This window comes from Pollicipes pollicipes, unplaced genomic scaffold (assembly GCF_011947565.3).
Source record: "Pollicipes pollicipes isolate AB1234 unplaced genomic scaffold, Ppol_2.1 Scaffold_3087;HRSCAF=3621_pilon_pilon_pilon, whole genome shotgun sequence".
NCBI classification, from domain to species: Eukaryota; Metazoa; Arthropoda; class Thecostraca; order Pollicipedomorpha; family Pollicipedidae; genus Pollicipes; species Pollicipes pollicipes.
Window position 1 is genome coordinate 43,227,325 of NW_023596225.1, and position 15,234 is coordinate 43,242,558.

The 15,234-nt window shown below is 54.4% G+C and overlaps 1 protein-coding gene across 1 annotated transcript; it reads right to left on the reverse strand.

The window, feature by feature from the left end:
* Positions 1-4,052: 4,052 nt before the first annotated feature.
* elgi (E3 ubiquitin-protein ligase NRDP1 elgi) lies at positions 4,053-14,359 on the reverse strand. The gene is made up of 8 exons (XM_037213170.1): positions 14,223-14,359; positions 11,459-11,561; positions 10,462-10,604; positions 9,981-10,137; positions 8,888-9,019; positions 5,865-6,020; positions 4,876-4,969; positions 4,053-4,453 (listed from the first exon to the last, which is right to left on the reverse strand). Exons 1-8 carry the CDS (start codon positions 14,297-14,299, stop codon positions 4,251-4,253), a joined length of 1,065 nt encoding a protein of 354 aa, XP_037069065.1. The 5' UTR covers positions 14,300-14,359; the 3' UTR covers positions 4,053-4,250.
* Between the last annotated feature and the right edge of the window lie 875 nt (positions 14,360-15,234).

Sequence of the window (15,234 nt, forward strand, 5' to 3'; positions counted from 1 at the left end):
ATCCCAGTGGCCTCATCGACGCGGCAAGTGACGCGCCGTTCTGAGAGTGTGAGTGCTGTGGCGTCGTGACGGTCCCGGCGTCACACTCATCGCGGCCGCACTGCCACTCGGGCGCGTATGCCCGGTGGCGGGTCGGCCCGCCCGACCGCAGCGTGTGGCGGAAGGGCTTCCGGGTCGGTGGCCTGCTGTCGGCCCGTGGCGTGTTGCCCAGTTTGAACAGGCCTCGGTCGAGTGGATCGCCACCGTCCAGCCGACCGCTCACCGACGCGACAACGATAATCCTCTTCACCGTCTTCACAGCGGCCTCGGCGCGGCCGTTGGACCTGGGGAGCCACGGCGACGACAGCTCGTGGTGCACTCCCCACCGGTCCAGGAACCGCCGCAGCGCAGAGGAGACGAATGCGGTCCGCCGTCCGTCCACAGCACGACGAGCACGCCCGTCTGGGAGAGCAGCTGTCGCAGCTACTTCACCAGGTGGTCTGCTGAGGTTGTGCGGGGGCAGACCGTCACGTACGTACATACGTACGTACGTCTGCTGAGGTTGTCCGGGAGCAGACCGTCACGTACGACCAGCCCCACAGCCAGCCGGCGGCATGAAAATGGTCACTAGACACAGACTCACAAACGGGGTTCGGGAGGTCGTCTTCTTGTAACAGCGGCTCGCTGCTGTCGGCGAGCTGTCTGCAACTTTGGCACGGTGAGACGACGTTGCAGATGTCTTGGTCGATCCCCTGACAGCATACGGAGATCCGTGCGCGGCTCCTGGTCCTCTCCATCCAGCGAGCACGTCGCGGCGTAGACTGTTTGGAATCACGAGCCGCGCTCCGCAGACGAGACCGCCGTCAACGGCCAGCGTAGCACTGGTTCTCCAGTGGGGCCGCAGAGCTGGCTCCATTTCGTGTCGTTGCTCGGGGTTTCCCGCCATGATGACGTCACGGAGGGCTCTGTATTCGGGATCTCGGGCGACGGCCGCTCGGACTGAGTCGAGAATCTGGTCTTGCAGCGGCGCGATCCGGGCGCCATCTCCAGGGCTGGCTCCCAGAGCAGCGACCACGGCGCCGTGCAGCGTGTCCGTCACCTCGACCTCGTCTCCCGGCGCCGGGTCGCAGAGAGGAGAGCGCGGCAGGGCGTCTGGGGTGCACTGCAAGATGCCCTTCTGCCATACGACAGTGAAGTTGTAGTTCGACATCTTCTCCCGCATCCGCTGGAGGCGAGGGTTGTCGATCTCAAAGAATATTTTAAGAATTCCAGATCGGGGCAAATGGTCAGCGACCCTCTACGAAGTCATATTGTGGCAGGCCGACCAAAAAGATAGAAAAGAAAAGACACTTACGGAGGGCTTACGGGGAGACCAGGCACCCCAGCTCCACCACCGCGTAGCGTGACTCGGTGTCCGTGAGGATGCGAGGAAGCGGGAGCCACACTGGACCGACTTCCACGTATCTCCGTGGCGCTGCTGTAAGACGAAATCCGACCACGGGTTTGTGCAGAGTGCGTCGGGAGCATGGTGGGCAGCCGTGGATCAAAGAACGCCAGAACGGGCGACGCTACCAGCGCGTCTTTAACTTCCTGAAACGCCTCCATGTGTTGCACGGTCCATCTCCCGATAGTGTGCTGCTTCAGCAGGTTTCGGAGAGGCTGGGCCGTGCTGGCGATGTCCGCTGAGGAGCTGGCCAGCTGATTGGTGAGTCCCAAGGACGATCTGAAGCCAGTCAAGTTCTCCGCACGCGGTAACTCTGAGATCGCCTGAAGTTGGCTGTCAGTCATGTATCCCTGGTCCGATATCCGATGGACGCAGTAGTCCAGCGAGTGCCGAGCGAGCTGGATTTTTCGCGGGTTGATCGTGATACCTCCCTCCCGGTAGCCTCTGAAGATGGTGACCTACGATCTTGCCTGTCCTCAGAATGTTGCCTCGAGCCGTGTCGCCGCGCAGGTTGTATTCGCCTACTGACGAGACAAGGCCCATCGGGGATCTGACGAGCTTCTTGCGGCCCTTCGCAGCGATGAAACAGGTAAGATCCAGCGACTCCTCCGCGATCGGGATCCGTCCATGGTGGCATCCAGGGTGGTCAGCCACCGCGTGTCGGCGGGTCAAGTCCGGCCGCAGCGTCGGCAGCAGTCGTCCCGACGTGCACGAGCGGAGAGGGGCGGACGCGTGACTTGCGATAAGCCGAACTCGAGCCACAACAGTCGGCTCGCCACGGGTTGCACCGCCGTTCGCGCTCGCCGACCCACACATGCAGCAAATGTCCATCGCCTTCTGCAGTCAGCTTTGGCTCGTGCAGCATGCGCTTCAACGCATCCCTGTCAGGTGTATTGATCACAATCCTGCCACGGTACTGGTCAGCCATGCACGCGTCATCAATATCAAAATAAGCGGCGATCTCCTTGATGGCCAACACGAACGTCTCAGCGGGCTCCTGGACACGTGAGTAGAAGTCCATTGGTTTAGGATGAGACTGCGTTGACCACGCAGATGAGCTTCCCTCGTGCAGAGAATGGTCATCAGGACGGTGCCCGGAGAATGCTGGAGGCTGTACCGCACCTTCCGGGTCTACTGGTCGTCGAGCCACGGCATCAGGGCCGCCTTCTGCTCCGCGACGGGCAGCGTCTCCAGACGAGCCGGAAGAGTCTGAAGGTGAACTGCTCGCTTCACGCGCTGAACTCATCGAGAGACGCGAACGAGGTCAGGTATGGCGCCGAGATCGCGCTCGACGGGAATCCCGAAGCTCGCGGTGCCGCGGCGGCGACGGCCTGGGCGGAATGCCCGCTCCCGGCCACGGCCGTGTCGCTCCGCGCGGCTGGCGGCCGCTCCTGACTGACCTGACTCCTGACCCGTTCCAGCACGGAAATGAGCCGCCCCTCCCGCTCCGCCGCCGGCTCGAACTGCTGCATCACCAGCGCCGCCAAACGCTCGAGCGGCTCACCACCACTCATCACTGACGCCAGAGATCCAGCACGACCGCACGTAGGTCACTAGGTCTTGGAATCGGCGTCACGCATTCCACGACGCGAGCCTTGCGGGTCACCCGGCGCCGGGGGGCCTATGTCATAACAATACACAAATACTGAACTCGACGGTGTCACTACGTGCTTTCTCGAAAACTGTCTTAAAAAGCCTCTGTCATCCTACAGCGCCAGCAGGGGAATTGTCCGGTAAGGAAAGCAAGTGGTGGCGAATTGCGCCATATGGATAAATGCTGCTAATTGGCAGGATTTGGAAGTGAACTGGGAGGCGATATTGCATCTCGTACGTTATCAGATTCGCATTCAAGCGATTTTGAAGGGCATTGCAACCATCAAACACATGGAAATGCAAATTGCAGTGCGTTCAACCGCGCATGTTGTGAGCATGCACGTAAATCCGTCGATGAGTATGGATGACCTGATCATATCCATTTATTGCTCGACCGGTGGCGATAGACAGTTGGGTGCAAGCCTTTTGCATTGGTGTCACCTGGCAGGTGGCAATAGACCGAAGTTCTTCTCAGCGGAACGCTACCTTATCTCAACCGCTTGCCAAAAGATATAGACAAAAACGAATGCACATTTATTTCTTCAGATGCATCTAGCCCTTCGTCCAGTACAGCATACTCAACAACATAGGATGCTCCAGCGCCACAAAAAGAGAACAGCCTGCTTTCACCACGGGAGCAGCGACACCAGCTCTCAGCCCCACAGCCAGGTCCCACACCACTGCAGTCCAGCTCCGCTCCGCGCCGTCAGAGGCGACGTCACATGGTCGCCACGCTCGCCGCCGCAACAGCTACACACACACCAGTCAATATCACAGAAGGGAAGACGGTACGCACGGATGGGCGTCGCCTCCACACGGGTGGACGGTGCCGACACGGCACGACACACGTCACCCGGCCGTCAGCTGGCGCGGCGAGAGAGGCGTCGACTGCCGGCAGCCGTCGACAGACGGTCCAGGCGTCACGCGCGGGTCAGCTCGGCCGGGCGGTCTGCCCCCGGTCAGCAGCCCCGGTCGGTGGCCGGCGCCAGGCTCTTGCCAGCCCCGCGGCAGCGGCCGGCCCGCCGGCGGACGGCAGCCCCGACGCGGCCGGTGCGAGCGCTCACCCCGCGGCCGCCGCTAGCGCACTGCAGGACGCCGCCAGCTCCCCGCGCCAGGCGTGCGTGACCCTCACGCGTCAGAGATTTGCCGGCGTGACACCGACACGCGCCGCGTTTTCACCACTTAGAAGCAGGCGCAGCGTGCAGCAGCGTCGTACGGTGCGCACGTGCGCGCCTCAAGAGGGCGCTTGGTAGTTGGAGTCCGTCTCGACGCCGTGCGCGAATATGAGCACTAGGCCCGGGTCCAGGATCATGTCCTCGTTCATATGCTGATTCTCGCAGGCCATCACAACCACCGCCTGCTTGCCGGGGATGCGGCGGCACACGTAGTTCTCGTAGTGGCGCCGGTTGGCCTGCCGCGTCTCCAGCGTCGAAAGGCCTGCGGCAGCACACGCTTCGGTCAGGCCCAACCGAAATACCGTACGGCATCACCCAGGGTCAAATGAATGTCGATATTTCTGAACCTTAACCGTCCGGCGCGTTTCCTTTGTATCTTTTAAACGGGCGGTATACATTGCGATCTCGTTTAACACCGCATGACAGGCGTCCTTGACTGACTGGACAATAGAGGTACGCGGGCCAGCTTTGGATACAAACCCGACAACATTGCAAACGGCTGGCAAGGCCTGCACAGCCTCCTCGCCCCTCTTGTCTCGACCGCACGCATGACCGCAGGACTCCTGAAGCCTTCAGTAAGCACCACACCCAAGCGAGCCCTGTGCCCCGTCTGCGGCGGCAGTGGGGCGCGGACCCAGCCGGAGCCACCGCCACTCCGGCCGCAGGGCCCAAGCCAAACCTGACCTGTGGGCCAGCGGCGCTCGTGCGAGTTGTCCATGAGCTCCTCCAGTATGTGCGGCGGCGAGCCGGACTCGCAGAGAGAGCGCTGGATCACCACCTGCACGACAGCAGCCCGTCACTGACTACGTCACGCAGAGGCACGCCACACAACGTTCCCGGAAAAAAATCCGCTCAAATACACATTCTTTGTCACACAAACACCCAGCACACATTTCAGCGTCCTAATTCACCTGCAATGATGACATGACAGCATGAACGACACTGCGTAGGCAGGCGAGCCATCCGGATAGCCTACGTGTGTGTCAATCAACATCAGCTGCATATCCGAGTGCGCTATCCCGGTCCTGACACCACAGCCTGTCCCATGCCGTCTGTGGTACCGACGCCTCTCGGGACGACCGTCTGCTCCTGACACCATAGCCCGCCCCATGCCGTCTGTAGTGCCGGCGCCTCTTGGGCCGACCGTAAGCAGTGACGTCATGAAGCCGCGTGAACGCATGACCGGCCTGTCATCCCTCTTCCCGCTACGGATCGGACTGAGCGGGATCGGTACGAGCACGGGCAGCTCCGGGTGCGACTGAGGCCGGGCACGGTGACATGTCCACGCTAAGGAAGTACAGGGTGCAGCAGGAGCCACCAGGGAGACAGAAAGATCGTGCAGACTGCGCTCAGCGCAGATCGGATGACAGGTCATGGCAACCGTGCAATGACCAGCTGGCTTTGTACGACACACGAAACAAACACCATCGGCACATCTCATCTGACATCCACCCACCAACGTCATACCTTCATGATTCAGGCTTTCACTTGCACATCAGAAATGACGACCCGTTCCTATCCCGTCCGTCCGGCAGGGCCGACGACCCTCAGGTTCATAAGAGCGACCTCAGGTCCCACAGGGCGACCCCAGACGACCTCAGGTGCGCTGAATGCCCTGCGGTCCGCCGGCGCGGCCCCCGGTCCCCTCTCGCGGGCGCGCCTGGATCGGCTACCTTGAGCACGGCGTCGGGTGTGGAGATCATGCCGCCCCAGCGGGTGACGCGGGCGCGCGGCAACGAGCCCGCCCACCGCACCACCTCGTCCTGCTCCATGCGGTCGGCCAGAGTGCGCATGCGCGGGTCGCTACCGCGCATGGCATGCATGAACTCCTGCCGGCGGCCGAGGCGTCAGACAGCGCACACGGAAGGCGGGAGCCAGACCGCCCAGGCAGGGCATCACCATCGTTAGTAGGTGGAGGCGAGCGCCGAACCTACATATCAAAAGACATGACCGACGTCCACAAACGGCGAACGACGGTTGGCCACCTGGCACCATAGACCGCCCTCATGGAAGATTCATTCTATAGCCTTCCAGCCATGCAGCATTCAGCATGGTTACGCGGCATCCGCCCCCCCCCCCCCCCCCCACAGACGTGTTCTGGCAAACACGTAATGAGTGGAAAGCGGCGTTCTTGTGCAATATCAGCGATCATTGAGCTAGCTCACTGTTCTTAAATTGATGACCGTATGTCTCGCATTCACAAACATTCTTGACGCAAGCATATAACGCCTTACGATCATGTTCTCCCAGCCTAACGAGCTCGTAAGCCAACAGTTGTATTATACTAGAGGGGAGAGCGGCTGCTCTTGCCAAACATCCGCCGGTCTGTATTCGCAACGTGAAGCGAAAGTGTAAACCGATAACAAAGGTAAACAATCCAAGGGAGGTCGGGCAAGACAGCCCGCCGTTAGCACACAGACGAACGGGATGCGTTGAAACCAGGGTCTGAAACTTCGGTGTTTCTTTGTGTTTTTAGCGCCAAGACATTTCGTTCTCCACAAACATACACTGGAAAGAATGTAAAAAATTGTTCTGTGTGAGCGATGTCGAATGAAGGCAGGCTGTTCCTGAAACTTCAACAGCATCGCGCGCCACATTCACGACTAGACGAGGGACACTGCTGGCGGGTTACAGCCGAATCTCTCTACCATATCACGCACAATCTTTCCACGCCATGCACTCAGTGCCCAAGACCGCTGCTGCTCACCAGCACACATTTAACCCACCTACCGTCCAACGATACCGAGCCCGAGCCCACACTCAAAACCACAACAGCGCCTCTTGACGGGCCAGCGAGAAGCGCAGAGAATATCTCGTGTACGTCATGATTCAACGTTTCTCGATTGCACGTAAAAATCATTGTAGCACAATGAAAATTTATACAAAAGTATATGATGCCACACTAACATGTACCTCTAAGTATAGCGTGAATTAATCATATATTGATGAACAACTTATTTTCAATTCGTTCAGAATAGTATTCCTATTATAGTTGCATTTGAGTCCATCAAAAATGGATATTGTATAAAAGGTATACTGGTGACGTCAAATAACATCCCAAACAGTCGCTTGGGCACGCGGAAGACCACGGCTCCGCGAGTCTCCGGCTTTTGGGGAGGATTTAGCATTGGAGAGAAGACATCTTCTCCACCAAGAAATCCGAGCTGAAGACGTGGTGAAAATGCACAAAGGAGACATTAAACAAAAGCATGAGATTCTTTCTACCGATCTGCAAGCGTCGTCACAGAATCATGATCTGAGTATAAAGCTTGAGCAGCGTTTCTTATTCTCCGTTGAGCAGAACTTCTAGTCTTGTGTTTATATGATCAGCTCCGTTTTTTGAGATCTAACTTGCACTTGAGCCGGGTTCTACCAATAACTACTTTTTTATAAAATCATGAAGGTCCCAAAAAACAATATCAAAACTGATAAAAAACCTACGGCGGCTCTGCCGTTGAAGACTGTTATCGCGTGCGCGCCATTTATATAGCCCACCGGCCTTTTTTTGGAGGAGCCGCGCGCGGAGCGGTGGTGGCGCGACTGGTGGGTAGTGTAGACAAAGGCAATCTATGAGTTTAGCTCAGTGTCATACACTGAGAAAAGTTTTGTATCAGACTCACCGACGTTGAGTACATGTAGTGATGCTAACTTTGTGCGGCTGGATTGCTCTAAGAGGAGGAAATGATTCCTCCGCCCCCGCTCCATTAACCCCCGAGCCCCGATCACGCAGCAGCCTGACGTCCCATGCGGTGTAGTTTTGTACGTAACTTTGTGGAGTGGGTGAGCAGAGAAATTTATTGTCCCAAATAAATAGCGCAAACCGTCCATGTTCTCCCTGATTTCGACCAAGTTTTTTTTCTAAAAGTTGACGAGGGGCCAGCATCTTCTCCAACCAAATAGGAAACCCCACGCCTGTTCTCAAATCATGTATATCTAGGTCAGTAAAAGCTTATGTGAGTATCACATTGCCCCAGAATATTTCCCTCAGGTGAGAAAGATTGAACCTTGGCTAGAATGCAGCTGTACGAACTACCATGCCCCAGATGCTCCTATTTATATTGTGCCTTGCATGACACTTCAATCATAACTTGCCATAACGTGCTCAAGAATTGTCAACAGGTTTACAACATTTAACATATCTGTTTCTACCAGCCTTAATTGGGACTGACACCTTTATAATGGAATTATCAATCCCAACAACTTTCTATCAGCTCCATAGCTTAAAAAATACGGTAGGTGTGAGCATACACTTAGGAAGGAAGCGCTTACTTAGGAAACTTGAAAATTTAAGAATTGCAAGCAGCCAATCTCTAACGGTCTTTGGCAATCACTGAGACCAGCCAGAGCATGGTATTTGCTGTCATCTGCTGCCAAAAAATGTCCTCTAGTGCCAGCTGTGAACGCAGTGCAAATTCACCTGGGCTATTTTGTTCTCACTACAAGCCGTAATTTCAACATTTGTGCTCTCTCCCCCAAGGGCCAAAACCAAATTGCAGATACTGGTTGAGACTATTGCTACGAGCTCTCAACTCCACAACATTTGGCCTTAGCGAATCGCACACAAGTCACAGCTGAGAATCTTGCCGCCTTCCTTGTCACCCACAGCGAGACGGGGCACCACGAGTACCGCCCGCCACCGGGACCCTGGCGAGACAGCCCGGTCCGTCCATCGCCACAACGCGGCGACCGGTCTCACCTTCACGAGGTGCAGTTCGCGCCGCTGCTGGCCGATCTGGAACTTGGTCTCGGCGAGCTCCTGCTGCAGCGCGCCGATCGTCTTGTTCTGCTGCTCCACCACCGAACGCAGCTCGCGCACGCAGTTATGCTCCTGACGCGACGCGAGGGGGGGGGGGCATCAGGTGCCGGGTGGGCGCGGACGAGACGGAGCGATGGCGCGCGCGCGCGCGCGATGACGGACTCAACAGCGGCTGAGATCGGTCTGCCGCGGGTCCACAAGACGGCACTGTCCGGACAATGGACAGAGTGTGGTCGCAGGACAGAGCACCCAGACCTCATGCAATTACCACGCGCGCCGAACAGATCAAACACGCAAAAAGAACAATGCAAACGCAGCGCGATCATTCCAGATTGCGACAGTCGAGTCAGGGGTCCATCGCAAGACGAGTACACACCGGTCTGCTGTCTCCTGCGATGAGTACACACCGGTCTGTTGTCTCCTGTGACGAGTACACACCGGTCTGTTGTCTCCCTTGACGACTACACACCAGTCTGTTGTCTCCCCATGACGAGTACACACCTGTCTGCTGTCTCCCCGTGACGAGTACACACCGGTCTGTTGTCTCCCCGTGACGAGTACACACCGGTCTGTTGTCTCCCCGTGACGAGTACACACCGGTATGTTGTCTCCCCGTGACGAGAACACACCGGTCTGTTGTCTCCCCGTGACGAGTACACACCGGTCTGTTGTCTCCCCGTGACGAGTACACACCGGTCTGTTGTCTCCCCGTGACGAGTACACACCGGTCTGTTGTCTCCCCGTGACGAGTACACACCGGTCTGTTGTCTCCCCGTGACGAGTACACACCTGTCTGTTGTCTCCCCGTGACGAGAACACACCGGTCTGTTGTCTCCCCGTGACGAGAACACACCGGTCTGTTGTCTTCCCGCGACGAGTACACACCGGTCTGTTGTCTCCCGTGACGAGTACACACCGGTCTGTGGTCTCCCCGTAATGAGCACACATCTGTCTGTCGTATCCGCGTGGCGAGCACGCGCAGGATCGCAGCGCTAGCTCCGTCGCGCTCCCCGCAGCCGGCCGGTCGTGGTACCTTGAGCTCATCCATGGGTACCACCAGCCCGCAGCCCTGGTCGCACTCGACCGGCCGCTTGGGGTTATGCTCGCACTCCTTCAGGTGGCTCTCCAGCCGGTCAAGGTTCACCACCACCGCGCAGCCGTACTCCTGGTTGTCGCACACGATCAGCAGTCTGCCAAACAGAGGTGTCCCAAGTGATGCAAGGCGAGCGGGAAAGACATTCTGCAGGACCTCGGTGCTCGATGTGGTAGAAGGTGCAACATAAGACGTTCAGCAGATAGTAGGTTACAGGGACAGGTCTGACGAGGGGTGGGATTGGGGCAGTACTGTAAACAAGGCTACAAACATTTCTGCCGACGACTTACGCTGAAGTGCATTGCTACACAAGACCTAGACCATCGAAGCCACAGCTATACGCCCCGCCCACACGACACACCCCCATGGCGGTGCTCGGGCGCGGAGAGCCGCGCGCGTCGCCGCCGGTCAGCCGGCCCACCTGGCCAGTAGGTTGCGCAGTATACGCGGCACGGGCTTCAGCTGGGCAGCCGTGATCGTCTGCCGGTCAACAGGGCAGATCTGCTGGCGGCACAGCCACTCGGTGATGCAGGCCCGGCAGAAGGCGTGCTCGCACGCCGGCGCCTGCGGCACACGGACGCCACCATCAGCCGTCAGCGGACGCCGCCACCAGCCGTCAGCGAACGCCGCCACCAGCCGTCAGCGAACGCCGCCACCAGCCGTCAGCGAACGCCGCCACCAGCCGTCAGCGGACGCCGCTACCAGCCGTCAGCGGATGCCGCCATCAGCCGTCAGCGGACGCCGCCGTCAGCCGTCAGCGGACGCCGCCGTCAGCCGTCAGAGGACGCTGCGCCGGCCGACAGCGGACGCCGCCACCAGCCGTCAGCGGACGCTGCACCGGCCGACAGTGGACGCCGCTACCAGCCGTCAGCGGACGCCGCCACCAGCCGTCAGCGAACGCCGCCACCAGCCGTCAGCGAACGCCGCCACCAGCCGTCAGCGAACGCCGCCACCAGCCGTCAGCGGACGCCGCTACCAGCCGTCAGCGGACGCCGCCACCAGCCGTCAGCGGATGCCGCCACCAGACGTCAGCGGACGCTGCATCGGCCGACAGCGGACGCCGTCACCAGCCGTCAGAGGACGCCGCCACTGGCCGCCACACGGCAGCTCAACAGAAACCGAGGGACTCAACAAAATAGGGACGCGGTTTTAACTAGCCCGCCATAAAGGCGGATGCTTGTAAGCAAAAGGAGTGTGCGCCTGATGAGATGTCATATTTTCTGGTCTGCCACGAGACGTGTGAGGAAACGAAGGCAATGGAAATATTTCTGCGTTTTTCTATACAAAAAGTCACGAGTTGGATGTACTACATGCAAACATTCATGCCGTCGCGTCTTTTTAAATGTCGCCGACAATGGTAGAAGAACTGTTCCACATATTTCCTGTCCAATCAGCCTGATGACCTGATCCTGCCGTACCTGCACTGGATCTTCCAGGACGGAGGAGCAGATGGGGCAGATCAGCTCTTCGTCGACAGCCCCTTGAAACCGGTTACTGTCGATACCCATCGCTCCTAAACAACTGGAATACAACACAGGCAACGGAGGGTTGTAAGTGCGCGATGATGACGCTCTGGAGTTTCGGGACGTGTGACTGCAACCGTCACGAAGCGTACAGAGTTGCATGAGCGTTCAACGTCATAACGCTAACACGTTCGTGAAAAAAAAAAACGGTTGTCTTCCCGTTTGAGCACGATCAAATCAAGCGGAAAGCAGACTTGTACCTTTTTTCGCGGAATCGATTGCGACCATGACTCTTAGCTCGTGGACTGATGACGACCCCGATTCAAGGCAACACAGCACACCTCTGCGCCGATTCCAATTCTGATATGCCTGTATTACATTCAGCTCCGGAATCGAGTTTGGCCGGCGCAATGCTGGCGATACATCTTACATCCCTCGGCATTCGTGAAGTGTTTCCAAAGCCGAGTCCAGAATGATTGACATTCAGACATGTGCACACATGGGAGAATGTGAGGCGAGTTTCGCCTAAGAAACGGGCTATGCATGCGCGCAAAATTCTGGAGTACGGATGGTGTCCAATGACAATGGGGTGGTCTGCTGACCACCAGCACACCCGTGGGCCAAGTGAGTCCGACTAAGGTCTGGATAATATCATCAGACTGACCGACCAGCCATGCGAGACCCTCTCGAGACCCACACGGCTCTCATTGCTGATTGCAGGTGCAAGCAGTTTTCAGCATCAAAACAAGCAGTTTGATATAAGCAGAAAGGTCTTGAGCTCATTTTGTTTCAGCATGAGTAATGACTTCTTATGATGACAATAACTGACCTCAAATGTACAAGGTGCTGGTAAATGACATTATCCAGAAAGATATTGTGGCTTCCTTAGTATTATTAGCACATGGCATATTCTTCTTGTCACACTTGGCCCAACCTTTGTGGCACACAATGCCTGTGTTACAATGCCATCTAGCCACTGCCTTCTGGTACACTGAAGGTTGGTTTTTGTCAGCATAAGAGCTCCCAACTCGAAAACATGATTAATTATTGACAGTTGGATTATGTTAAACTGCTAGGCATGTTAAGTATTTGCATGCACATTGTGTGATGTGTGGTTTTGACTAACATGCTTATTGAATACTGGAATGTTTAGCTTCAGTAAGAGCACATGAACCTAACATCAAACTAAATGATGACTGGGCTAGACAACATACTTTTCAGACAGTGACTAATTGCAGGAACAGGCTATGTAACAATGTTAAGGTTTTAGCTCACTCAGTATTTTGAAACAATGTGCAGAAGCATGTGGAAAGCAAAGCAAGCATAATGGAAAAAATCTTTTTTAGCAGCCTCTGAATATAAGCCAGACCAAACTAAATATCTCAAAACCCAACATTTGTATCAAATTTGGTCACCAGCATTCTTTAATGATGGTTAGTCACTCCACACTTATGCTAGGGCCTATACCAATGTTCCTCAGGGGCACATGATGAGACAAATTACCATAAAGCATTGGGATGTATCATCTTAAGCAATACAACCTCACTCTACTGAACACAAACATCCCCAAAGCAGCCCAGGTCAGCCAAGAAGATAAGATAAGAATATATAAGATATAGATAAGAATATAGGAAGTGATAAAGCAAATAGATCAGTACATCTATTTGACAGCAAAGCCACAGGCTAAAATAAGGGATAATTAACTGAAAATACAATGCATCTGTGATATGACTGACCATTATCTACAATATAAGCATATTATATGCTAAACTGGACACTAGACCATTAAGTATACCCAATATAGTGGTGCTTCAGGTTCCTGTGGCACTGGCTTTTGTCATATTTTTTGACAAATGATTTAGAACTTCTCTCCAGAACACAATTGTCTATGTTAAGTGACTATAAAATACTTTTCTAGACCATAACATACCAAACAGCATTCTAAAACAGTTGAATTGCACCATCTTACCCTTCAATCCAAATATATTTCTGATTAAGTGGGAGCACAGTCAGTTGATCAATCAACATGTCAGCAGGGCATAAGGCAAAGACCCCTGTTGTGTCAGCAATAAAACAGCTGCATTAAGTTAGGTTAATTCACGCCCCATCCCACAAAAATGTCAGCTTTATTTGGGTATTGAGTCATTTGTTATTGAAAAACCAACCATGTAAGATAAACTCCTTTGCCATCATTGTATATTGTGCATGGCCTGGCCACAATGGTGCCTGGTTAGTAAATCATGGTGTTTCTAATGCAGCCCTGACACAACTATTAGACAATATGTTGGGAAAACAAGGCATAGCAGACTGCAGCAGGTATGCACAAATCACAGAAAATGATGCACAAGACTAGCTGTGCAGACTTGGGCTGTATTTATTTACTCCAATCACAGTCCATGTTTCCACAATATCAAACACGCAAAGGCGCCATGAGGCAGGCTGGGTGGTATGGATTTTGGAGATTAAAGTTTTTGGTACAGCATAAATGAATGACTGTTATGTTGCAAGCTTGTAACATCATGGAAAAACAACATCATGTGGATCCTGAGTAGGATTGCCATGGAAAAACCTTAGAACCAATCTGAGGTACATTTTAGTGTCCCCAGGTGACATGATGAGAGCTAGATCATGAACCACGTCATTATCGTGCTTATGCTGAGAATAGCGCGACAAACATGACAAGGCATAACAAAACATTTCTTCCTACAATGGAACCTACCTAGATGCTTTAACAGATGAAAAGAGCACGATCTGGTCGCAGAAATAATTCAGAGCTAGAAAATTCAGCCAAACCATGCACAAAAAGCAGCCCTATCACATCATATACACCACAGACATATACTCTGGACATCCGCACCACGCCACAATTGACACTATCAAGGACGTGTGTATTGACGGAACAACCTATTCTGTAGTTGATCATTCCAATGCGTTATTGAATTGCAACGGATTATAAGAGGAGCTATCTGCAAACCAATGTCTAATATTATCATTTTAAAACTCACAAATATGCTTATGCTGATAATCGGTTGTCTATTTTCAATGCAAAACGAGCAAATGAAATATTGTGTTTATTGGACCTTTTTTACTGTGAAGATCGGGATCAAAAACTGCGGTCATAACAGTATCTTTTAGTTTTAGTAGTCAGTAGCTATGGGGATATTTTGGAACACGATTGTGTGCGTGGGGGGGGGGGGGGGCGTATGCGTCTGGCATGCATGCTAAAGCTCGTAAGCGAATGTACGTTAGGCGAAAAGCTTGCATGGCAGATGTGCGTACAAAAAAGTTTGCTGGTGCGACCTTCGCAAGTACATGTTGGTATGTTGTAAAGGGCGCACGTAAGACATTTGCATGGACAACAGTTCGGCAAGAGAAAAGTCTGGATGAAAACAGTAAAAATGCATGAGGCACGCACGGAATTCTTCTTTAAGCAATCGCGTGTACTGAGGGGTTCGGAAGGGATAAGGCTCGTTTAACAAATGAAGGCAGGCAAAAAATCGTAGACGTTGGTCATACAGGCTACAATGGCAAGTTTGCATGGATAATGCTATTATAGGGAGTGTTTAAGGACAGGTAAAAAATCCGGGTTCCAAATTATGCACCACTACTGAAAGATTTTGCTGAAATTTGGTCTCCGCATGATGATCTAAAGCATGGAATTCGACTGTGTAATTTCTGGCGCCATAAGGTGTACGGTGTAACAGTGATACCCTCGGCCAATGTTGGGTCAA